Source organism: Corvus hawaiiensis, chromosome Z (assembly GCF_020740725.1).
Source record: "Corvus hawaiiensis isolate bCorHaw1 chromosome Z, bCorHaw1.pri.cur, whole genome shotgun sequence".
Taxonomy (NCBI): domain Eukaryota; kingdom Metazoa; phylum Chordata; class Aves; order Passeriformes; family Corvidae; genus Corvus; species Corvus hawaiiensis.
Window position 1 is genome coordinate 74,401,833 of NC_063255.1, and position 26,560 is coordinate 74,428,392.

Sequence of the window (26,560 nt, forward strand, 5' to 3'; positions counted from 1 at the left end):
CTGCACCATAGCAAGACAGACTGCTGACATGTACGCATGGAAACTGGAATAAAGCATATCCTCAGACAGAACTTAAAATTTACAACTGCAGATAAATGGTTCCTTCAGCCTTTTGGACCAGATTTGCTAGAGGTTATTCAAAGCAAATCAATTCAGAATTAGTTTCTCTTAGACAATGAAATAAATTGAAATGTGTGGAAAACACTCCAAAGACTGTTTTTTCTCCTCAAAAACATCATCTCATATCCCCTACCCTCAAAGAACACCCTCCTCCTTCAGAAGAATATTTAATAAAGTATTCCCTTCAAAGACAATTACAAATTTAACAGTTGCCAAATTAATCCTTTTGTTTGTTTGTTTTGGTTTGGGTTTTTTTGGTTTTTTTTTTTTTGTCTCCTGAATACCAGATCAGTTCTCCAAAGCCAAATAACTCTTCTTTAATCATGGCAGAAGAAAGTTGCCCCCTTGTGCATATGCACTGCAGTACAGCCCTTAATTACATAATTAGAAAGTATTTTCCCCTCTTCATTCAGCATATCAGATTCAGCACAATTGAGGAATGAACTAGGGATGCACAGTGATTACAGATCTATGTGCTTTATTTCAGGCTTAAAAGGAAAAAGAAAGGGAAACAAAATTGGTCAATACTCTAGAGAAACTGATTCCATTCCAAGCCCTGCCACTGAGTTTCCAGGTGGTGTCAAAGAAATCTTTTAACTCAAAATATGTCCAGTTTGCCATTCACAATGTAGTTCTCATTTGCTGATCAGTCAAATTAGGATTTTGGCTCTACAAAAGCTCGTACAACACAAAAATGAAAAAAATACCACATACATAGAACATATGCACTGCTTCAACACTCTGGAAAATCATTTCTTACTGCTTTAACCAAAGAAAAATTACTAAAATTAGCAACAATTTTATTTCTCACAGTCTCAGTACCTTAATTGTAGAGTGGGAATAAGAACTTCCGGTGTTTCTGTGAAAATTGATTTGGTTTTATTCATTTGAAGGCCTAAGACACAATCGGTGTGGGTGTCTTGGAATAAAGCTAGGAAAAGTAGTCACTCTTTATGCAGAAAAACATTTGAATCCTGAAATATGGCTTAAATTATGCAAATGTGTGAGGAAAAAAGTACAATGAAAGTTTATTTACTAATTTTCTCCATTGTGCAGTAAATAAGAAAAATCCTGTGGAAAGAAAAAGGAGACAGAGTCACTAATAATATCATTATGTGTGTAGAGAGAGAAATAAGATTCCTGAGAAAATCTGTACTTTCCAAAATTTAAGTGCTTGGGTCTCTTGTCGGTTCACCTATTCCAACTGCTTTATAGGCAATGAGGACATACACAAGCCATGAAAGAACCTAACAATGGTCAGAGAACTTCTGTTTGAAATGCTACTGATTTACCAAAAAATATGAATATCCATCTAGCATCGATATCCAACTGAGACGGACAAAAACTCTCTAACAGTTTAGAGTTAGAAAGTGTATGTTTTATTAGGCGCCAGACAGCTGCGTGGAATAGCTTCCTAATATGCAGTGTCAAAGTATGAATGGTTACAGAGTCTATTTATCCACAAAAATTATGAATATCCAAAATACAAATACATATTTACAACAATGACCCCTCCTATTCTCTGCTTTGTATGGAAATTAGCTTTAATGTCATTAAGCATGCATAGTATAGTTTCTAAATTGAGTCGGTGGCCATTATTAATTGAGGAATGGTCTTGAAGGAATAATACTCTTCCTCACTTGAACTTTCCAGCCCTCTGGGTTTTGACAATACAAATGGCCTCTTGGGGAACATCCAGTTTCTTCCTTATTACTTCTGAATAGTATCCAGATGGGAAAAATTAGCAATTGTTTTAAATTTCTTTAGATGTATCTATCAATGTTTTCTGGTTCTTATTATAAACACAGCTAAGCAAATATAGAAAGACAGTTAATTATCTGAAACTTAAAAGCTTGTTTCTAACTTAACTCTTATTAACTCTTAATTAATCTCAGGTGGACCTACTTACTCTAATTCTAGCAAAACTAATCTTTAACTAAAATCTTAAATTCTTAATGTTTCTTTTGAAGTCTGTGTTTCACTGCCTTTATAAATATCAATAATCAGTTCTCCACCAAGTGATCAAATATGTTATTGAAAAAGCTTAGACTTAAAATTTAAGATTAAAAAAACCAAGTGTGTAAAACCAGACCATTGTTACTCTTAGTAAATGAAAACCAGCAAAAAACCCACCAAATTCTGATCATGAAGACCAAAAAACCACCTTATGGCAATAGTGGAGATTACTTGAAACAGATATTAAGAAATTCATGTGAAGATTTCCATCTGTCTTAAAAAGAGGCTCATATCAAACAAGAACCTTCAAGCAAATTAATTTATTTTTGAAGATATCAAGAAATTTGATTATCTAGTAAAATCTGATTGAATTTTTACTTCAATATAAAGCAAAGAATAATGTTTAACATGTGTGACTAAATTTTTTGATACCGCATACTACCAAGTAGAATTTCAAGAGACATCTAGTAAAGCATGGGAGAGGTGGCCACTCAATCTGCAGCAACTTGGTCAGATAAAAAAAAGACTAAGGTGTTGTCTGAGCAGTTTTGATTTGGCAATTTTTGAGCCTACATCCACCATGGTTAAAAAATTACATGTATACAGTCTGATCCCCTCCACTTCTGTGCCCATAAATTTCTGGGTTCAAGAGGTTACATTCCTGAGCCAGTTTTCAGAGTTGGTGCTATGTTCTGTTCAGCAGCCTGCATTTTCTGGGCTTTTCTTCCAGTCCTGAAGCAGGCAACACTAACGTCGAAGGGATGAACTTCATAGCAGTTCGGTACTGCAGTTAATGTAGTTACAACGAAGATCTGTGGCACTACCTGAAATATTTAGTGTAAATGCCACAGAATTCAGGACACATATCAACTCCTGCAAGCCCATAGATGAGAAATCCAGTGACTAACACAGGGAGCCTGAGGTCTCAATCAAAAGCACAGCGAGATGACAGCAGTGTCTCAGCAGAACTGATTCATTCACCTCACATTAATATACTGGCTGTAAACACTGATGTGTATCTGTATCAGAACTCCAGCAGTTGTCTCCTGTGGTAAGTTGGCACCTGTTCCAAACATGGGAACATCAACATCGTCAGCTGCATTACCTATTACTTCTCCAGTGGTTAATACGGCTCCAATTCTAACCATCAATGCTATTGGAAATAGTGAGTCCTTAATTTCTGCCAGGTGACCATGAACTGAGCACACAGGCATTCCCGGGCACATGAGGGATGGGAAACTCAGAGCCTGGTGTCCAGCAGGTTCACTTTGATTCTGGACAGTGATTGTGCTTGGGAAAGCATTTCATAGGAAGGATATGTCTCCTTTTCAGCACTTACTGCACAATTAGAAAAGGGTACACTTGTTGAAAGAGAAAGGAAGGCAAAGAGGAAGGAGGGAAGGAGGAAGAAGGCAAGACATGGAATTGTTTATAGTCCAGCAAAATGCAATCACTTAGTTCATATAATCATTAATGGCACTTTTGAATGATACCTACGCAAGAAGGTTCAACTTTCCATTCCTTTCATGGCTCCTCAAAGGCCTCTTCATATTCCACTCCATTTCATTTCATATTCCTTCAAGTGATCTGGACACAGCCTCTCGTCCTCGAGAAGCTGACAGCAGAACAACATAAAAAGCAGCATTTACAAGTCAAAGACAGAAAGAAAACAAATGCCGTAAGACAGAAAACCTGTATGTTGTAAAATGCAATTACTTTGTTGTTAAAAGTGCCAAAAGTGTACATAAATTTACAATAAAAGGTGATAAAATGTTAGCAGCACTTCATTCACATTCCACTGACAGTTGTTTATACACTGAAGGGTACTGCCCTCTCATATTAGCTGGAGCAGTTCACAGAGCTTGCCTGCTTTGACCAAGTCCTTCTCCACAGCAGCTTCACAGCATGGCTGGAGGGGCCCATTTTGGGGTTACACTGGCCCTGGGAAAAAAAAACACAAAGAATTCTAAATCAAATATGTTTACTGAGTGCTTGGCTGATAAGGAAGAGGAAGCCTGGCTGATTATAATTCAGCTTGGGAGCTGCTGCTGAAGAGAAGTCCAAGTTGACTGACAGCAGACAGCCAAAATAAAGAAAAAAAGACGCTTGGGCTAGCAGCCATCTTAGCCAGAGACAGTAGCAGAGTGTTAGGTAACATATTCCGGAAGGAACATTTCACTATTTGGCAGTAGCCCCAACAAAGTGGGCACTTGGCATTGACTGGTAACGTTAGTAGATGGACATTCTGTCCATGATGATAGGATACCTGCTGCCACACATCTGTGTCAGATACATCACTGACATTATACAGAAATATCCTCAAGACTTCTGTTTTCTCCTTTGCTGGTAACAGAATACCACTCCTGAGATTCAGGCAATACAGGCTGAATGTTGACCCCCCTGTATTTCTGCAACAGGCAAGGGAAACTCTCATCTTCATCCCACAACCAACCACACTCCTGTGAAAGTCTTGCTAGAGTCAGTTTACTCTGTAAACTTCAAGATGGTGGAAGTAACTAGAAAACACTACTTTGCCATGATAGTTAAGTTTTTATAATACCCCTATTTCATCCATATGACCTCTTACTGAGATTAAATAACAACTTGGCTACTAGATTTGTGATTACTAGCTAGGAAGAAAAGAGACACACTTGGAGGCCTTGCTGCAGAATTTTTAAGGGGATGTTGTATTTCAGTGCATGAGCACAGAGTCCTTGAGAAGTCTGCTGTGAATATTTCTAGAATTGAATGTCAACAGTTTTGAAAAGTGCAAAGGACATTATTGACACATGCAACAATAGTCAAAGTAGGCCAGTCTATTTAACAACCCAAAATGGTCATTGGTCAAGGGCTAACCTTGGACAAAGCATATGCCCTCTTCCTTCCACTGTTAAGAGTTGCAACTTCATTCTGAAGCATAGACAAGTTTATAATGCTTCTTCTACATACAAGGCTTGTAGTCCATTGTCAGTCGCCGACTTTAAGTAGCCTCTGAACAAAACATTCACATGAATTCTGAAAATATGAAACTATTATCATCTTGCCATTTAACTAGAGAAAGGTTTTAAGAAGCTGTAGATTTAACTTTGCTAAATTAAACATATTCACAGTAGGCTTCTCTTGCTTTTGCTCACTGGGGAATGGCACATATACTACCCAAAACTGAATTTGTGTTTGTTGCAAGAAAAGAAACAAAAGACAATCCTAAATGTTTCAACAGGATTTTGCTGTGGAATGTCATATTCAAGGCAAGCTTCACACTTGCATAAGGGGTGTTGCGTACAGTTACTTCACTGTACTTTGCACTCGAAAGCACAGTTGAGGCAACAGAAGAGTGACCACAGCAACAATACCCAAATAAAACCCCAAAACCTTGAAAATTGCATTTTTTAATCATAATTTTGCCCTTTTTATGGATTTAGAAAGACAACAAAACCGAATCTAATGTGAGAATTTTTATTTTCATTTAAAATTTGAAACATTACAAATCATTTTGTTTCTGATTTATAGTATCTAGCAACACAAATGGGCAGAACAGTATCTACAGTGTTAAAAATGAGGAAAATATTTCAATTTCATAGGTACTGAAGACATGTATCTGCACCAAGGACAACAGAGCTTGCATTCAAATAAAAAAATAAATAACGTATTTTATAATTAACAAGTTTTTAATATATCCTATATTTAGCTTTCTTTTTCTTGAAACTTACACCAACACGAATGAATTTAAGGGTTTTTCTTGGGGACAGCTAGAGTTGCCAAGTTAATCAATTAAAATCTTAATGACTCTCTACTATTTGTACCCAGAAGATTACAAATACTTCAGTTAAATCAATATTGCACACTGGTATTCAGGTATTTCATGGTATGTTAGTGGAAAACAAAAAAATTGGACCAAAGCACCACAGCTGCTCAGGCAGGTAAGCCCTGGTCTTACATTGCCTCTGGGAAAATGAACGCTGTCATGTCCAGCTTGGACTGAATAAAGTCTAGAACGTCCATCCTGCTTGCAGATATAAAGCCGTTGTGTAGCTATGCATATTAAATTTAGAACCCTATTTTCTGCATTTACTTTCTAGTATCAAATGGTTCTGAAGCAGCTACAAAATCTAAGGCTCTCAATCAACTGAAGTTATTTACAGCACTAGAATTGAAAATATGGTAACTTATCTTTTATATGGGTAGGGGAGGAAGGGAACTTATTTATACAACTCAGGGCCAAAAGTATGACAGCTGCAGCAACCTTTGTATATGTTTCCATCACCGTAATCACAGAAACACAGAATCATAGAAGGTCCCAGATGACCTAAAGCTGGCAAATATCCCAATTTTTAACAATAGCAAGAGGAATGACCTTGGTAATTACCTGCCTGTGAGTCTCACCTCAGTGCCTGGCAAAATTATGGAGAAGATTATTCTTTGAGTTATTGAAAAATACCTGAAGGACAACACAGTCATCATTCACAGCTAGCATGGGTTCATGAGGGTAAAGTCCTTCTGATTTCCTTTCATAACGAGATTCTCCACCTCACTGATCAACAAGGCAAGACAGTCGATGTAATCATCTTTTTGGATTTCAATAAACTCTTCAATTCTGTTTTTCAGCACTCAGCTAGATAAACACATCATCTCAAACACAGCAACTGGCTCATGGGTAGGGCACGAAGGGTGACAGTGCATAGGGTGACATCAGGCTGGTGATCTGTCACTAGTGACATTCCACAGGGCGCAGTGCTCTTCAATGTCTTCACAGCCAACTTAGATGCAGTTTGCCAATTATATTTATCTTGGGAGGTGTCATGGGTGACCTGGGCCTGACACCAGGCACCCATGAAAGCCACTCACTCACTCCCCTCTGCAGCTGAACAGAGGAGAGAAAATATAATGAAGGGTTCGTGGGTTGAGATAAGGGCCAGGAGAGACGCCTCATCAAATACCATCATGGGCAAAACAGGCTCAATTTAGGGATATGAAGTGAATTTATTTACTAACAAAATCAGAGGAGGATAATGAGAAGTAAAACAAGCCCTTAAAACCACCTTCCCCCCAGCCCTCCCTCCTTCTCAGCTCTGCCTTCTACCCCAGTGGTGCAAGGAGGCAGGGAATGGGGGTTGTGATCAGTTCATGTCCCGTGGCTTCTCCCGCTGCTCAGGAAGAGGAGTCATTCCCCTGCTGCACCATGGGGTCCCTCCCACAGGAGACAGTACTGCATGAATTTCTCTGACATGGCTCCATCTCACGAGCAACAGCTCCCTGCAAATTGCTGCAAAGTGAGTCTATCCCATGGGCAGCTGTCCTCCCCAAACTGCTGCAGCATGGGTCACTCTTCCATGGGGTGGAATGCCTCAAGGACAGGCTGTTCCAGCATGGGAGCAGGGCCCCCCTCTCCACGGGTCCCCCACAGGATCACAGCCTCCTCCCAGACATCCACATGCTTTGGTGGGGGCTCCTCCATGAGCTGCAGATGGATCTCTGCATCCCCATGGACCTCCATGGGCTGCAGGGGCACAGCTGCTTCACCGTGATCATCACCACGGCCTGCAGAGGAATCACAGCTCCAGCACCTGGGGCACCTCCTCCCTCTCCTTCTCCACTGACCCTGGTGTCTGTATAGTTTTTCTTCTCACATGTTCTCATCCTGCTCTTCTCTGGCTGGAATTAAAACTGTGCAACAATTTTTTGTTTATCTTTCTTCTTAAATGTGTTATCACAGAGGAATTACTATCATTTCTAACTGGCCCAGCATTGGCCAGCAGCATGTTCATCGTCAGAGACACCAGAGACTGGCTCTGCTGGACATGGTGGAAACTTCTAGCAGCTTCTCACAGGAGCCACCCCTGTAGCACCCCCCACTACCAAAAACCAATGCAAAACCAATAGAGGAGGAAAGAAACGGAGGGTATTTTGTTCAGACAAAATGGAGAGGCAATATAATGATCTTGAAAGCAATGGCAGATCTGCAGTAGAACAAAGCTCTTTTTATCATTCACTGTAGCTTAAGTGCAATAGGCTTAAAATTACTAAAAACAAGATTTAAATTTCATCTCAGGAAAAGCAAAATTAAAGATCTGCTAGAAAGAACAGTTAAACTTTGAATTATATTTCACCACCTACCTGAACAATCTTCGTACTGGGAAGTGTAACACTAACTTTCAGTACCATCACAAAACTGTTGATGTCTGCTTTGATTCAGCAGGTTTAATGTATATCTTTATAATATAAACTGTAGGGTTTTTTAGAAAAATGAGGGGCCTTTGGACTCTATTGGAGCATAGAATAATAAATAACTGTATTTGGTCTGAATAGAAACCCATGTAGTCATACATCTCTTTTTGGACAGTGGCCAAGGCAGGTACGAAGAGTAATAACAGCTCAAACATATTCACTGTGAAATCTCTGGAGTTTCAAAATGTGGCATATAGACCTTTCAAATAAAGTAATCTCCTGAAGGAGTTTCCTCAAGATTCCTCATAAATGCCATTTACCTTACCTACAGGCTTTTTGCTGGATTTGGTTTAAAAAAAAAGCTGTGGAAGGACTAAAGGATTTTTTTATTAAAAATGAGTACTTCTTTATACAATGCATGATCCAGTCAGCTGTTGAACTGACACTGACTTTTCTTTAAAACATGAACAATGAAATGCTTGGGTGAGAATGTGTACTGTTTCCTCCTCTGTCTTTATGGATCAAGTTTCATGAAGATAATATGAATGAATCTTTGTTTTTATTAAACAGTGAGGCTTAGGGAAGAAAACTGATAAACAAAGTGCCCATTAGCTAGTTTGATATAAAGAGGTATCAAATGGAACTCTGGCATAACTTTTGAACTCAGACTACGCTGTATGCCCAAGCTGAACTCCATGGGACGCAACTTCATCCCCTTCCCATCTGCACTTTCACTACTCAGCAGAGACATCAGCATATCCCATTCTGCTGCTCCTCTTGGCCACTGCCTTCTCTTTTCCAGGCTGAACAAAGCTGTAGTTCCCTACGCTTCTCATACTGTGGTGCTGAAAACAGAGCAGAGTGGGACAAGCCCCTCCCTTACCTGGATGCATGCCAGGACACAGTTGGCCCACTTGGCTGCCAGGGCTCTGCGGACTCATATTCAACTTGCCACTGACTCAAATCCCCAGATGTCTTTCTGCAGGGCTGCTCTTCAGCCTCTTGCCGCCCAGTCTGTATGTATTATTATCTCATCCCAGCTGGAGAATCCAGCACTTGATCTTTATTAAATTTCATATGCCTGGTGATTATCCTGCTCCGTAGTCTATTCAGGTCTCTCTGTAAGGTCTCGCTACCCTTGAGAGAGTCCACAGCTCCTCCTAGATTAGTAGCAACAGCATATTTACTTAATGTACATTTGATTCATATGTTCACATCATTTAGGAAAAGATTATATATTGCATTTTGTGCAAAGCATACTGCCACAAGCCTACTGCCATCAAAAACGCTGATGTCAAAAACATAAGCTCATACTTTCCCAAATTAAGAAAGCAAAAAATTACATGCAAAGGAGTTCATTATTTAAGAACCTTCTTTGTATCTCTTATTAAAATCTTAAACTTATCCATCCATCCTGATATTACCTTGAAGATATCTTGTTTTATCATGTCTTAAAACAAGAATGTTTCAAGATGTAAGCTAAATAGAATGCAAGCCACTTGAATATGATGAGTTATTGTGGACAGAGAAAAATCACACAAAAATCTTGCCAGAGGACACCACAGAGTTGGATCAATTCTGCAGGGGTTTAACAGTTAACAACTTGGAACATCATCATCAGTAGTACCATGAAACAAGACACCTGTAGCAAACAGAAGCCTATTCCAAAACTATGAAGCAGTCCACTCACACTGGATCTTTTGAGACCAAATTCTTTCAGTTGGCTTATGTATTAGAAGATTGCTCCTGGCTCTTACTGATCAACACAAAAAATAAAAATGCTTTCTGCCTCTTCAGTCACCACGGTATCACAGGGTGCATGCTCCATTATCCTATCAATGCACTGAACTAATACATTCAGACTTTATCAGGAACTACATATTCTTGTACAAGCTGTGTCTCAAATTACACTAGTGAAGGAAAAAAGTCACAAAGCCCTAACAAACAGGCATGTCTGTTACATGCCGTGATAGCTTTAATACTGTCAAAATTGTAGAAGTATCTTTAAACATAATTTTCTTTTCAATCTTCCAAGATTTTTCTCCACATTTGATTTTCTGTCTTCGGAAATTCAAGTTACAGAAAAAATATAGCCTTTCTCCCAGTTTATTTAAACTTGGGCTATCTTCTATCTTCAAGGAGCTTTAATTCAGCAGATCAGCTCACATTCTTTACTGGTCTATTAATATCTTAGTTCAAATGGGGATAAAATTTTCCATACACAGCTACTCAGTTATACATTTCATAATTACTTGTCTTCATCTTTTTAATCTTGTTTTTGTATGAAATTTTAAAGTGATAAATAGGCTTGATATAAACTTCAGTTTTGTCTATGCACAGGTCTGTTACCGGCCTCTGTGGTGGCATATCCTTTCCCAAATTTTTAAAGTATGTTAGAACAGCTCTAAGAACAGCTTTTCAGATGTAGTTGGAAATGGTACTGATGGTGTCGCACCTATCAACAGGGGCTGTGTGTAACTCACAGCTGCAATTTCTAACTGTTAAGACCAAGATATACAAAATCATGATTATTTTTTGACTAGTTTTGTGTGAGCAAATGCAATGAGAGACAATTCAGCTACTGAAATTAGATACAAGCTGAATAAGGCCAAGGAAGTTTGCACCATCAACCACATGATATCTGACATACCAGAAACCAAAACTGTCCCAGCTTATTACCAGGTGTACAACTGCATTACAGATGTTTGTCCTATAAATATATCCTCATGATTTTTGAGGCATGGATGAAAGAAGTCTATATAAAATTTTTTGGAAAATTTGTGTTGTGGGGGGTTTTTTTTCCACCAGAAAATTTGCTTGGATACATAAATAACCTGTTCCATTTTGGCTTTTTCTGCAGGAAAACATCAAGGTTTACCTGCAGGACATACAAGAGTTCAAAGATTGTTTGCAATTCCAGTGATTCTAACTTGCTTAAATAGTTCAAATATCTATGCATAACAAGCCTAACACCTCCTCAGCAAGGCTCAAAGCCTAGAAAGATTCTACAGATTTGAATTCTAGGATGTCAGGAAGACAGTCTGTACTTATGAAAGATTTCAATTATGTTTCGTTTAAACACTGATGGTCCCCTTTATATAAGGAAACAACATACTTTGCCTTCTATCATTTACTGTTCTCTCACCTGCAGTCTACAACCCAGCTGTTCTTTACCACGTCTCCAGATTCCCCAACTAAGCATCTGCAAGAATTAGTGCTCTGTTTTCATTTCAGTTTTATCTTTAAACATAGGCGGAAGAAGTTAGGTACAATAGAAAGCAAAATAAAGACTTGCATTTATTGTAAATACAATGTATTTCCCAGGAGTGTGTGGCACATGGGGAACTGTAGGTGAAAATTACCTTGGGAAGCTGATTTGACCTCATTTGAGCTGTTACTAGAGCAAGTAAGAAGGTTTCAATATAACAAATCAGCTGGTAAAGAAAATCTACAGCAGACTCCCTCCCTACCCTGTAACTGTAGAAATGACCTCAAAGAAACGTACTCCGATTTTGTTCAAACAACAAGAGGGTGAAGAATCAGGAAAAATTACTCCTCTTTCTCTGTAGCCCATAATTTAGGCACTTTCAGGATACATAGTCATCCCCACCCATACTGCTACAGCAAGTTTATGCCTTGATACTAGGTATCTATGGATAGATGGAATAAGCAAAAAAAACACACAGTAATTCTAAACTAGAATTTGAACATTTTGTCTATATTATCAAGATTATGGTGGAAACTGCAACACATTAAAAGAAGTATATGTTCCAGATCTTAAAGACTGTTCTAATAATTTTTATGGCACTAAATATAAACATAATCGCTGGATGTCAGCTACATTCACGTGAGTATTACCATACATTTCAGTAACAGCTGCTTCTCATGTCAATATTTCATTTTAGAGTTACAGAATATTTAGTATTTTCCCAAAGGCTTATCTCTGCTTCACTGCAGATCTGAATACTGACATCACATGGACTAGACCAGCAACACCCTAAAGTCACTGAACCACATCTGTTCACACAAGTTGAAGATAGGCCTCACAAAAAATTAACTCTACAGTTGCAATTAGCAGTCTCAATACCAAGAATATGTTGCAATACCATGTTTTACATAATTATATTAACATCCCAAGTATCCTTAAAATCTATAGTGTTGGAGTATCGCACTAAATGCTAGCAACACTGTAAACATATTTTTTCACTGAAATTTACACAAAATACGTTAATTCAGTTTTTAAAAAGTCTCAACACAGAAGACAGTAGTTTGGCTTTTTATTGGTAAACAATAAATCATCTCCTCAATTAAAATCAAGTTATAACAATTCTGAAAAGTCCACAGTGGCTATATTTACTTACAATTTAACAGCAGAAGAAAAAATAAACATTCCAGATTACTGTAGAAAAAAGTGTATATCACAGTTAATGGCATACAAGATTTATAACAAGCAAAAAATACCCTGTTTAACAAGTAATCTCCCTTCCAAATAGGTTTTTATCTTAGTGCAGTTAGTACTCTCTCCCCACAGGCTATATACATTGAGAATCTCTATATACAAAAAGATACAACAAATTGATACATTACTTATTGCAAGATATTAAGTATGCCATAAAATACACAAATTAAATTAGTTTCACCCCACTTGCATACCGTCTTGCTTCTTATTTCTCCCATGAAGCAGTCTCCTTCTCTGGTTCTAAGATTAAGTTCTTTCATTGAAAGGCACGTACTTCTCTACAATAGAAGAAACAGATGCATTAATCTGAAATGCCCTGTTTCAAGGCAAATTTAGCCTACATTTTTAAAGATCACACATTATGAAAGAACCCAGGGAGACATGACATTTTATTATTAAATTTGAATGGAAAACCTCGTAGTTACCATACTACTGTGAAGCAAAGTACCATAAATCTTCAAGGCTCCTGAGTTCCTAGTGAAACTTTGGTAAGTCTTGGTAGCACTGCAGTTATGGAATACTATAAAAAAAATTGAGTAAATTCTTCTCCTTGTGCCTTGCAGCACTGGGCAAGTAGTATCTGTGTGAAGTCATTCAATGAGGATTGTAACGTATTAGTGTGATACGACTTTGAAAAACAAAGATGTGGTATTGGTATACTGTACGTCAATTGGCATGTATGTAAAGTTGTATTGCAAGAGACCAAAAGCTAGAATTCCACACTTGGGCATTTAAAAGTATGCTATTGAGCAAAATGGCTAAAACCTACTGTTCTGGTAAACTGCCCCGAATAGCAGTAGCACAAAGACTAGTGACATGGATGATGATGACAGTGGGAGTACACTTAAATTGTGTCTATGTTACAGCTGAGGGCACTGGGGACCTTTTTTCATATAGCTCTGAAAGAAAATAGCAACCCTTGAAAGTAGTATGTATCTGGACACTAGTATACTAACACTACTACGGTGATTTTTAGGAGACAAGCCAGTTTCTGTGCCTAGTCCTGGAAAGGGTCTAATACAGTTACCAGCTAACCCAGAGCATGCCTTTCTAATTTCTAATACATGCATATCATTTTGTAGAGTATCACCTTAAAAAAATGCTTTATTGTTCAAGCAACAAAAAATTAAAGCAGACTGGTTGCCACTACAGTCTTTTAACATGTCACAAAGAAATAAAGAAAAAAGACATATTTTTATATATAAAACAATATATATATATATATATATACCAAAACTTGACTACTTTGATGTCAATAACAAATCTAAATGAACATATAGTGTGGTGATGCGATACCTTTATTGTATTTTTATATAAGTTTTCTGTACCCCAATGGTTCATCCCTACCTTCCCCACTCCTATTCCCAGTTGGTTTGCCCCAGACCCAAGCCGCTCCCCCGGTGCTCCCTACATGGTTGTTCTCCTCCCCTTGTTCTAGCTCTTTCCCTATCAATCACCCAAACCCCTCCTGTTGTTCCCGAAGGTCCAGTGTCCATCATCTGAAACCTCCCAGTTTACCCTTATATGGTCCCCATCAACCCCCCGAGACCCTACCCCTCTAGATACCTCCCCCTTTGGAAATCCCCTAAACCTTGATGCCCCATTGGGGCATGTGATCCCTTTCCCTCCTCCCCTTGAGGCTATTGGCCCAAGGAAATGTCTATCCTCGTCCATATCCCTCCCTTAGAGATTTCTATTGGTCCCCAGTTAAGCCATCCCCATTGTACCACCTCCCTTTCTAAGAGGTTCCCTGGAGCTGCTGGAGCTTGTCCCCTGTGAGTTGCCTCCAATAAAGTTGGATTCTCCCGTGTGGCAAGCCTCCTTGCTACTTTTTATCCTCTCCCTCGTCCGGACTGCTGACAGCCACTGTGCCTGGAGCTTCAGCTCCCCTGGGCAGAGCTGAGCTCCCGAGGAGCAGCTTGAAAGCCAAGAGCCTCCAGCTGCTCCCCACTCCTGCCGCACACCGCAGGAGCTAGCCTGGGCAGTGGTCAGTGGCGGTCATTGCGACAATATAGATAAGCATTTTCTGTAATTGCATTCAGCTTTTTAGTGCCTTCTGTTTTGTTATGAAGGAAAGAAACTTACAAACTAAATAAGCTCAATTGTTGATTCTAAGTAAAACTGCAACTGTTCTTTATTTAACAAAGCACTAAACTGAAAAAACTACTGAAGGCCTCTCTTCCTTGTTCCCAGGCTCCAAGTGATGCCATGATGATTTTTTGCCTTTTCTTTTACACCCCTTTTATATACCTTTTCGTAGCTTTTTGTATTCTTAGTGTTTTTTAGCCTACGTTCTTAGACTTACTTTGTTAAGCTAGGAGACTAAACATCTTAGAAGCCTCGTAATTAGGGATCAGAAAGCCCCAGACACCAAGGTCCTCTCCAGAACACATTTTGTAAACTAAGATAGGACTATCCAGCGGGAGAGTTCCTCAGGGAGGGGGGCTCAAAAGCCTCTCATTGGGGAATCTTTGATAGATATGCTAATTAGTAAGACCTATAATGTTATACCTGATCTATTGTGTGTGTGCATTGCGGTGTGCATTTCAGCACGTTCCACCTGGACGGAGTGCACCTAAGGATCCTTAAAATAAATACAAAGGTAAAATCCCTTTTCCCCTTCTAACCATGTTTGATTCTTGATTTTAAGACGAGGAAAAGGCACCACAAACCTGACTATATATTTAAGCTACCTAAAACAAACCCCAACCAACCACACCTCTGAATTACTGCAGATGTCAGAACAAAGCGTAATGACATATCCCAAGAATATTTGAGTATCATTTTCATCAAGTTGTTCTCAGCATAACGTTGTCTTTGCTTACTTAGACATTTTGTACTCCCTTTGGTCATTGTGCTTAAGCAATGACATGAAGACTGATTACTAAGCTTCAGTGAAGATGCAAACAAGTTGAAACAAGAAGAAATAAATTAACTTCAAAAAGTACATTCCCAACCAAGATTTTTAAAAAATAAAGTAATTCAAGTACTCTAGTTTTCAAACTATCTTCCCAGCAATGACATAACCTTGCAAAGTTTGAACAGCATTTTATCAAGCTGTTCTACACAGATTTGTGGAGTGATTTCGCATTGTTCAGCACTGCTTTCATCTTACACACAAATACTATTTTCAAAATAAAAAGTAGCTCTTAAAATTTTAAGAGCTTCTCCCCATAAGAGAACACAGGAAGATATCAATTTACAAAACGAAAGAAAATTCACAATCTTCACTATATATAACTGAAGTCTTTTCTTGAGTTCCCAGTGTCAAAATAAGGACTTCAATAATTTAGGCACATACTTTGAGAGCGATATTGAAACAAGTTTTGATACTTCTACAATTAAATACTTCAACAAATTTTTTTCCTCCCTCAAACTGAAGTGTTTAGAAAAACAGGAAGGAAGAAAAATCAGAAATACACTCTCTGAAAGTTATAATTGTATAATACTGTTTGTCAGTGATGACTAGCTATATTGTCATTTTACTTCCCATCAAAAAACATAATTGATACTCCTGTAAATAAGCATTTATAAAGAATATCATATTAACTGGTCATCAATTACCTCAATGTCTAACAAGTATGCTGAATTACAACAGAAGCGAAAAGAGTTAAGGAAGACACTGAGAGAATTCCTGGATATAATGTGAAAATTACCTATTACATTTTACATATGTATATATATATATACCGGAACAAGACTAGTAACATAGGGTAATGGTAAATGTCACATAATTCTAAAATACAGAGGAATGCTAAGTGGAGATATTCCAGCCACTTTAATCTAGCATATGGGTGAGAAAAAAGTCAAGAGGGCTTTAACTTAAGAAAAAAAAATTAAATCAGAAGATTCCCATTAAGGAGACAAAGTTAAAACAGACTGAACCTTTCACTTCAACTTCCACAACTGCATCAAAAGTTCCTCCTGACGAACAGTAGAACATCTGACTTACTACTCCAATACTTTTAATTCATTTGAGACATCATGTATTGCATTTATCAAACTGTTTTGCTCGAGATTTGAATCTGGTTTCACATTAAACAGTGTGAATCAATTACTTGCTGTGACTGGAAGAATTCATCTGATCTCATACTTCTGAGAGTCAAGCAGCCCTCACTATGAACTATGACTATGATAATCCCATCAATTTTTTTACTGTATCTTTACATGTGCAATGTGATGGCATTAGTCAACGAGGAAAAAATTTCAGTGTGAATTGCATGAATTTAAGTTTGAATTGATAATAATGTTTAAGGCCACTAAGGAAATACAACAAAAGTTACACACAATAAGGAGATAAAACAAAATTTTTCTGCATCTACAAAGTTTCAGAGAGTAGCTTAACAATATGAATCTTTCAGTGCAGTAATACCAGATGTAAGATCTGGTGCAGAATCATCATCAACTAACTGCTGACTATTTTAGCAATAAGAAAGCAGAATGAAGCAAAGCCACTTGAAGCAGAACTCACAGGTGAGAATGCACAGGAAAAACTGACGAGGCTCCAAAGTAGGGAGAAAAAAAAAAAGAGAGAATGGTAAAAGCTAGTTGTTGACTTTAACATTAGCTTCAACAATGACACTGTATTTGTAACAAAAATATCCTACCTTCCTCTCCATTTCTCTGGAACTCACATGTTGAAGACAAATGGTGTTTATCTTCTTGCCCACTAAATTCTTGCCCATTTAAATTTCAAGTGATCTTGACATCCCTTCTCCAACTATGCATATGAAACACAGTAGTGAGCTTTCTCAGAGAAACTGCTTATCACCCACACTCCTTCACTTCTATTGCTAGAAGTACATTCAGGCTCTAAATACAAACCTTCGAGGATGGTTGGCATCAAATACTGTTGTATCATCATCATCATCATCTTGTTCTAATGGGGTCAGCTCCATGTTTTCTATGTGCGTATCCAGAACTCCGTATCTTCGTGTTTTTCTGTTTCGCCTTCTGAGCCTGAAAGGCATTTTAAAACATTCAAGTAATGTAAATCTTTTTCTACTTTCTGATCCAATAGCATAAAATACTGCTATATTGATACTTAGCGTAAGTTTTCCAAAATTTATGATAAATAGCTCTATGAAATTTAGAGGTCAGACAATTCTAAGTGTCAACAGTTTACATGAAATGATTAAGGCCAATAAGAGTGTCATCTGTAGTTTTGTACAGAATTAATGCAGTGAATACAAAAAGCCAATACAGGCACTTAGCATCTAAATATAAGAGCCATGTAAAAATACATGCAAAAGTATACTTCTAACATACTTCTACTGAGAAAAAAATTGCCTTGCTACATATTCGCTGTGTTTCATGCATCTGTAAAGAACATCAGATCAAATCAGGCAGAAATTCAACAAAGCTACAGCAAAGGTATAATACAAGTCATGGCTGAAAATTTTTATTGTTGTTTGTGAAGTCTTTTATAGATATCAAGTTAAAAAAATGTTTGTAATTACACTTTAGAATAAGACAGATCTTGTAGAGTCAATGTCTCGTGTGCTTCACAAAGCACGGAAGGAAACGGCAGTGACTCACTTTTCAGGATTAAGGCTCAGTGCTTATCACAGACAAGCAGACTGTCTGCATCTGTTTTTCTCACTCTCCACAGCTTTGCTGCATGGCCCTGGGTTCCATGTGAGTCACCCACACAATGAACCATTCCACGTAGCTTTCCAGAACTACTCTTACACCCATGGAACAAGCCTTGCTCAAATTCAGGAACTCAGACCACTAGCCACTCAGCACCATATAAAGGCATCTGCTTACAGAATGCTGACCGAGTCACTTTCAGTAACTGGCAAAAAACTATAGGAAAGCTACAGAACATAAAAAAAAAAAAAAAGAAAGAATTTTGTCTAGGCACCTAGTGCTAAAGTCAAAGGCGGTAACAGATCTTTCATTCAGAAACTCCAGAATTTACAATCCCATGCTAGGTGCCTACAAAACATGTTTACAACATTCAGGAACTTAAACACAGAATATTTCAGAGCTAATAAAAAAAATTATTAATATATTATGATATTATAGTATGTGCTATCGTATTACATATAATACTGCTGGATGCTATGCATAGTGATTTCTCTGTCCCACATTTAGACAACATTTTAACTACCTCGTAAGAGGTATCAAATACAATACTAAGATTTTCAGCTTCAAATTCTGTCCTGAACTCTGGTGTACTTAAACAACTTGTTTAAATACCCTTCTTGAAAAGACACACAACAGCATTGAATCTTGGCTTATCTTTTCACTTCACTCCAGTGGATAAAATAAATCGCCTTTTGGAACTGAGAAGCAAATGTAACCTTGTTAGAATGGGAAAGAGATAAAGTACATACCCTTCTTCAAAGTTCTCCAATTTATAATGTTATAAGAAATAACACAATCATTTCCTCTACTCTCAATTATGTGAAAATGCAGCAACTGTTACCCCAGGCATTTAAGTACTTTAGCACAGAACAAAATACCCAGCTTTTTCATTTAAAGCTAAGGCTAGTACCAAAACCAAAAATTTCACCTTTCAGTTCAAGACGAAGTCCCTTCCATGTTCTTCACTTATTTCATCTGTCCTCTACTCCTCAACATAGAAAGAAGTTGTACACTTCAAAGCACCAAATAGAAGAAAATTCTAAAACTTTTAAGATGACGGTGTGATGAAAAATAAGGTTGTTTCTTACATATTGTACCTTTTTTTTTGTTTTCACTAAAGTAGAAGCTAAGCAATTGCAACTAGGACAAGCATTGTGGATATCCTAGCAGATAAGAAACTATTTTAAACACAATGAAAATATGAAATTAAGAAGAGGCAGTACATGATACTCGTACAGTCAATATTTCTGTCAATCTCACTATACATTTTACCTTTTTCCCTTTATGGGTTAAAATGGAAAGTGAGTTGCTACTGTGATTTGAGAGTAACCTAAGACAGTCATAGCAAATGCCTAGACTGTAGATAATGCAAAAAAAAACTTAGCACAAAGCTGGCACAGATTTCTAGGCTCAAGCAAATCCTGTTGAAAAAAGGATAAACTAATCACTTGCGACTCAAACCCTTCTCTATATAAGAAGTTTTAAAACTACAGCTACAAGAGTACTGGAGATGTTTATGCAACATGCATGTATGGTCGTAACTGTGACTCTTAAGGCAGTGTCCTGAGTGTTAACAAAAACTAACTTAAAATCTTTTACTCTGTGACTGACGGTTGCTCAGTTGGAAGAGACCTACAACTACTATAGAGTCAACTGCCTGATCAATCCAAAATTTAAAGCATGGTACCATGGGTATTGTCCAAATGCCTCTTAAACACTGACCCCCTCTCTAGGAAGCCCGTTCCAGTTGTTGACCACCCTACCAGTAAAAAAATGCTTCTTAATGTCCAGTTTATACCTCTCTTGGTGCAACTTTAAATCATTCCCACGATCCATCCTATAGCTGGATCTCAGCTTTCCTTCCTCAGGGACCTGCTGGGAGCAATGAGGTCACCCCTCAAGCCTCCTCTTCTCCAGAGTAGACAAACCCAGAGTCTTCAGCTGCTACTCAGAGGGACAGGCCTTCCAGCTCTTCCATGAGCTTGTTTGCCCTAGTCTGGTTGTATTCAAGTGCCTTAGTATGCTTCTTATTGCACAGAGTCCTCACAAGAAGGCCATGACAATGCTGAATACAGTTAGACAATCCCCTCTTTTGACCATCTGGCTGTCCTGTGTGAGATGCACCCAAGGCTGAAGTTTGCCCTCTTGGCTGCCAGGGCACATGTTAGCTCATGCTGAGCTTGCTGTCAACCAGCACCCTGCGATCCCTCTCTGCATGTCTACTCTCCAGTCACTTCTCTCCCAAGTAAAACTAGTGTACAGGTATTATCCTGTTCCAGCTGCAGAGCCCAACATTTGTTCTCGTTAAATGACATGCCACTGGTGACTGCCCAATGCTCCAGTCTAGATCCCTCTGCAAGGCCTCTGGCACCTTGGGGGAGCCTACTGCACCTCCCAGTTTGGTGCCATCAGCAAAGTTGCTAATGGCACATTCAACTCCTGTCCTCAGATAAGAGTATCAAGCAGAGCTGGCCCTAGAACTGAGCCCTGAGGAGTACCACTGGTGACTGGGTGCCAGCCAGATGCACCCCTCTTCACTACAACCCTGTGAGTCCTGTCATTCAGCTGTCTCTTCAACCAGTGCACCACAAACTTGTTCACCCCACAGCTGGAGAGCCTGTCCAGAAGGGTACCGTGAAGAACAGCATCAAAAGCCTCACTAAAATCCAGAAACACTACACTCACTTCATCCCTTCTTCCACCGGGCAGGCAACCTTGGTTGAAAGTTTGCAGAGTTTTTATGTCTTATAACAAGATATGTCTTTGTGTTGGTTTAATACAGCCTGGTTTTTAGTGGGCTAAAAACCTGCTCGAAACGTCTATGTCCAGCACAGAGCAAATCACTGAAAGTTCTGACGATGGACAGGTTACTAACCCCATTAGAGAAGTTGGTAACGCCTCTGTGATGACATATTTAAGAAAGGAAAACTGGGGGAAGTTCTCTTTCTCCCTAGGGGTGCTGAGGTAGCCGCTGGGGGTGATCCCAGTGGGGCTGCCAGAGGCCCATCCTGGCATGGCCAAGGCCATGCAAGGCTGGGGCCACCGGGGCCCTCCTGGTGCAGCCACTGGGGCTCTCCTGAGGCCAGGGCCCTCTCGAGGCCAGGACCTCACAGCCAGGGCCACCTGTGCGGTGCCGGCGGGGACCATGTGGCCAGTGATGAAAACATAGCAAACAATTCCCTGACATGGAGCACAGACAAGATCAACCTTTTTCAGCCCAGCAAAGGTCTGTAAGAACTTTTCAATTGATAGAACTTGAGAACAGTAATACCTACAGACAACAATTTTCTTCTGAGTCAGAGAAAAGGGAAAAGTGAGCACATGTGAAGAGAACCAATATGGTGGCACTGAGGTCAGTGAAAAGGAGAGGGAGAAGGTGCTCTGGGTGTCGAAGATGAAATTTTTCTACAAGCCAAGGTGAGGACTATAATACAACAAACTATTTCCCTGTAATTCATGAGGTGCATGGGGGAATGCAGAGATCGCAGCCCATGAAGAAAAGTGTCCACGCTAGAGTGAGTGGATGCTGAAAAGCTGTAATCTAGTGAGAAACTCAAACAGAGAGAGAGGACCCTTGCTTCCAGAGATAGAGAACCCTTGCTTCCAAACTAGAGCAACTTATTCTTAAAAGACTAAACCCCATGAACTAAAATGACCCACGCTGGGCAGTTGTGGGAAGACTGCTTGGCCCATGGGAGGGATTCACGTTACAGCAGGTTGGGCAGGACTGCTATTTTGTGGAAACTGGAACCACATTAGAGAAATTCACAGAGAACTGTCTCCTGTGGGAAGACACAGAGCCCATGGCACAACAGAAAAAGAACTCCTTTCCTTAAATGAAGAAAGATTCTTAAAAAGTGAAAGACTGACCAAAACCCCATGGTTTTTTTTCCTTGCACTGTCAGTGGGAAAGAGGGAGGGGGATGGGAAGAAAATAAGCGTTCCAAAGGTTTCTTTTAGTTCTTAGTGCCCTTTTTACTTTTAATTCTGTTAATAATAAATTTTCTTTATACTGTTTAAGTTTTCAACCTGTTTTGCCTTGAAGTGTTTTTCCCCTAATTCTTACCTCAACTCATGAAGTCTTCGTTTTAATTTCCCCTCCTCTGCTCAGCTATAGCAGAGTAAGTATATGCGAGTAAGTTTTTGGGGGTGACTGGCACTTAGCTGGCATCAAACCCTGACAGTCTTCATGCTAAGGAAACCTATCAAAAAAATGGGATGTTTGCACTTAATCCTTTTATTTCTTATACAACCACTGCAAAAACATTTCAGCTAGGAGTTCAAATTTATTTATTTGAACTTTATCTATTCCAAATTTCAGAAGCAAGATGCAGCAGAAATACAGAAAAATGTGAGGTGTTCAAGCTTCCAGTTTACAGTAGCACCTAGAAGACAGCACTCCAGTTTCAAATGCAGAACAGCATCCTACTGCTAAAACCGGAATATCAAGTAATTACCACTCATCCAGAAAATAATGGCAAGAGATGACAATTTCCTTCTCTAGCTCCTACAATGACAGGCCTTTATTTATTTATTTATTTGGCCTTTCCACAGTACTACTCACATCTCTAAATCCAGCAGGCTGGTGTTACAAGACACACTGACACTGGGAAGTGCCTTCAAGGCTTCTCAAGAGTGATCTGTAAGATGTATTGTCAGAGATTGAAATAGTTCATGCCTCAAACATTGATATAAAGTTTTGTTCATTATAACAAAAACTGTATAAAGAAGCTACAACCAAAGATACCTCCCTGAAGATACCTGAGTGGGGCTTTGGACTGTAAGTTAAACCACTGAGATTAGATAAAAGAAAACCCATTCTTTCATCATCTCAGGCCTAGGAAAAAACAAACAAGGCTGAAGGAGCAGAATGCATCTACAAGAAAGCCAAACACAGCAAAGATTCCTCCCTGGCTGAGTTTAGGGGAGGAGGTTTCTGGTATAACCTCTAGTAAGAAGCAGTCAACACCCATCCTCCCTTACACAAACTGGCCCAGCTGTGGAACACCCAACCCCACAGGCCACATCCACAGGATATTCACGTGAGAGGCAGCTGAGGGGGTGTCATAATCCATCAAAGACTCCCTGAAGTGCCCCCTAGAGTCATTCCTGAAGCCTTGCACCACAGGACGGCACATGATGCAACAAACAGAGTCTATTGTAAGAGACAATGGAAAACTCCCCCCTCAGGGAGGTGCCTGGGTTTTCCTACTTAGCCTGAGCGCATATTAACCCATCAGATTCTATGTTTTTTGGGGAGACCTTCACCACCAAGAAGACCAGCTGGAGAGGATCAGTGGAACATCACTGGGATCCATGGAGTGGTGATATTTTCCTTATCCTGTCCCTGTTCTTTCTTTCTCTCTCTCTCTCTCATATTTACTATCAAATAAAACCCATACTATTGTCACTGGCATAGGGTCTTGTTTGCATCCTAATTCGGGCAGAGGCATTTCTAAGAACTTTAGTAACCGGATCATGACATGCATGGAACAATCAAAATATCCTCATCTACTTGTACTATATACCTTAGTACATGATATACACAAAACACTGTCTTTCAACTGCCTTTCTAGTCTAAATGATGCAGATACTAGACACAATGAGTATATCTAAATGTAACGTACACAGAGAACTTGCTCCATAATTGATGTGCTTTATGCATAATTCCACATTTGGGCCTTGCCTTGAAGAATTCAAGTTAAAGCATGAGAGAGAGAAGTAGAACTGCCACGACAAAAAATACAGTGACAAACACTCTACTTAATTGTAAAAACACATCAAGTTATGTGGAGAATAGTTTCCATGAGAAACATAAAGGCAGCTAAGTGGTAGCAAGCGTCACAAGGGCCCTTTCCTTAAAAAGGCACAAAATAGGTTAATTTTACTGTGAAAGAAAGCATAAAAGAAAGATGGTTACTGACAAAGTCGGGGAGACAGTCAACTTTGGTAGTTTAGCGATACAGACGCTTGCAAACTGGTCAAAAATCACTTAACGTACAAAATAAATTTAGGTGGGCTGACAGATGCCACCAGTGACAAGTCCACCCGGAGAGCAAAGGAGGGAGTCGGGAAGGGCCCAATAACGATGTGCGATTCTCCGCGACGTCTCCGCGACGTGACCGGAGCCGACCGAGCTCTTCCCCGCCCACAGTGGGGAGGCAGCACCGGGAGCTTTCCAGCGCAGCTGGGCGCTACTCGCCAGCCCCTCAGGAGGCGCGGAGTCGACACGTTCTGCAGCCCCGGCCGCGGAGCTGCTTCCCCCGCGCCCGCACGCCCGCTCCCCGCCCTCACCGCACGGTCCGGATCACGAAGTAGACGATGAGGGCGGCGCTGGCCAGCACCAGCACAGACAGGGCGCGCTGGGTCATGGGCTGGCCCTGCTCGGGCGGCACCGACACCTCGGCCAGGCGGCTGCTGCTGCTGCTGCTCCTGCTGCTGCTGCTCCGCGTGGCCGCCCCGCCGGCCGCCTCCGTGGGGCGCGGGGAAGTGGTGGCGGCATCCCGGGGGTGCAGGGCCGTAGCCTCCCCGCAGCGGGCGGCCTCCAGCAGCACCAGCAGCACCAGCAGCGGCCCTGCCAGGAGCCGCGGCAGCGCCGGCGGCCACATCTCCCCGTGCCTCCCGCCCAGCACGACGCCGCAGCGCGGCCGGGCCCCGCCGCCGTCAGTGCGGCCGCCGGAAGCGGAAGCGCTCCCTCCTCCCCCCATGTCGCTCTGTCTCTGTCGTGCGCACCACCTTTTTTCTGTGGGTGGCCAGTGACACTTGGGCGCGAGTCAGGGGCTACTTCGAATACAAATTTAAGGCGGGGTAGGTTTTTTTTAACCAGTCCTCTGATTTAGCTTCAGTCTATGTACAAAAGAATGGAGATTTTATAACTGACTAAAATGAAGGCAGAAAAATTAAGGAAACTTCCCGGTGTGACCATTTATGAGACTCCCTGGTAGCCACCTCCCAACGCCAGATCTGTCACTGCTGACCCGAAGCTCCCCTTCGCAGCAGCGGCTCCAGTGACATGATGAGTCCCCGCTTGTCTCCCCACACACCCCACTCACACAGTCAGACCGGGTTTCCCACAGGAGAGTCTCAGATGTCTCGTTTATTGACGGCGCAGTACCACATAAACAGACCGAGCTGTTCCTCCGATGCTACCGAGCTACCTGCAGCAGATGTATTCCTCAACAGTAGGCAAAAAGATGGTTTGGAAACTGGTAGGTTCTGAAAACTCTAATTTTTGCTTCAGTTGTGGTCCAGTGGTGGAAAGACCAGGAAAGGGTTGTGTCTGGGCAGACCACAGCCAAAGGTGATGGAGCAGTCAGTGTGTTACAAAGCCAGTGAACCTGGAAGGCAGGACCCTGACTTGGGATGATGCTACAGAGTGACTCTGCCATAAATTTTATTGCTCTTGTGTCTCATTGTTCCTCAACTAAATGCTGTCTGATAGGATAATCCTTTAGTTGTTAGAATCCATTATAAGATTATTTTTATTGGCACTTCTTTTTTTTTCTTTTTTTATTACTGTATACTACAGCAAGGATTTCAGGGGTATAGTGTACCTACAGAATGGGAAATCCACTTTGGTGGGCTTTGTGATTTGTCACTGTGTTGAAAGGAATGAATGAAATGCCAGAGTAGCAAAGAAGCTTTGTAGAGAAATATTTCTGCAGTTGAAGTAACATGGGCAACAACCAGATTCTGTTCAGAAGCAGACTCATTATCCCAAAGGCCTTAAACTTAGCAGTGTATCAATCATATTGGGTCATATAAAATCACATATATATAATGTAAAGACAGTGATTAGTTAACTTATTAACAAGTTAACAAGTTTAGCAGTTCATTAACTGAGAAAACAGATGCAAGGTCTTGTGTCACACAATGAGTCTGAATTTGGAAAGTGTAAAACTAATTTAAATAGCCTGTGAGCCATCAAACTATCACCTGTATTCCCCTTGAAAAAATGTAGGCCTTTTGTTGGGAATAATGTTTCGGATGATTTTGCTGAAGGTGCTGGAGGGATGGAGCATGTGAGTAAGCTTTCGTGATAGATTTTTACGAAGGTTATGACTTTGACAGCGCTTGACTGATTCAGGTCCTTGCACTGCCAATAAGTATCAACCTCCTTCTATCCTATGAATACCCTTAAGATATATTTTCTCTTTAACAAGTCCAATCAACTTCTTTGCAGCACAGGGACTTATGACAGAGGAAAGTGTTATGTTCAAAAGTCAAGGAAGAATATTTCTTAGAATGTCAGTCGCTGATGTTAAATTG

The 26,560-nt window shown here is 40.1% G+C and overlaps 1 protein-coding gene across 5 annotated transcripts; it reads right to left on the reverse strand.

The window, feature by feature from the left end:
• Positions 1–581: 581 nt before the first annotated feature.
• FAM174A (family with sequence similarity 174 member A) lies at positions 582–24,958 on the reverse strand. 5 transcript variants are annotated; one of them, XR_007200917.1, is made up of 5 exons: positions 24,587–24,958; positions 17,525–17,659; positions 12,895–12,978; positions 3,574–4,017; positions 582–1,191 (listed from the first exon to the last, which is right to left on the reverse strand). XR_007200917.1 is itself a non-coding variant. In XM_048291526.1 (3 exons), the coding sequence occupies exons 1-3, from the start codon at positions 24,898–24,900 to the stop codon at positions 12,957–12,959; spliced, it is 471 nt and encodes a 156-aa protein (XP_048147483.1). In that variant the 5' UTR covers positions 24,901–24,958; the 3' UTR covers positions 12,504–12,956. The 5 variants fall into 5 exon arrangements, 1 of the variants encoding a protein (XP_048147483.1); XR_007200916.1 differs by having other exon boundaries at positions 582–3,139; XR_007200915.1 differs by having other exon boundaries at positions 582–4,017.
• Positions 24,959–26,560: the final 1,602 nt, after the last annotated feature.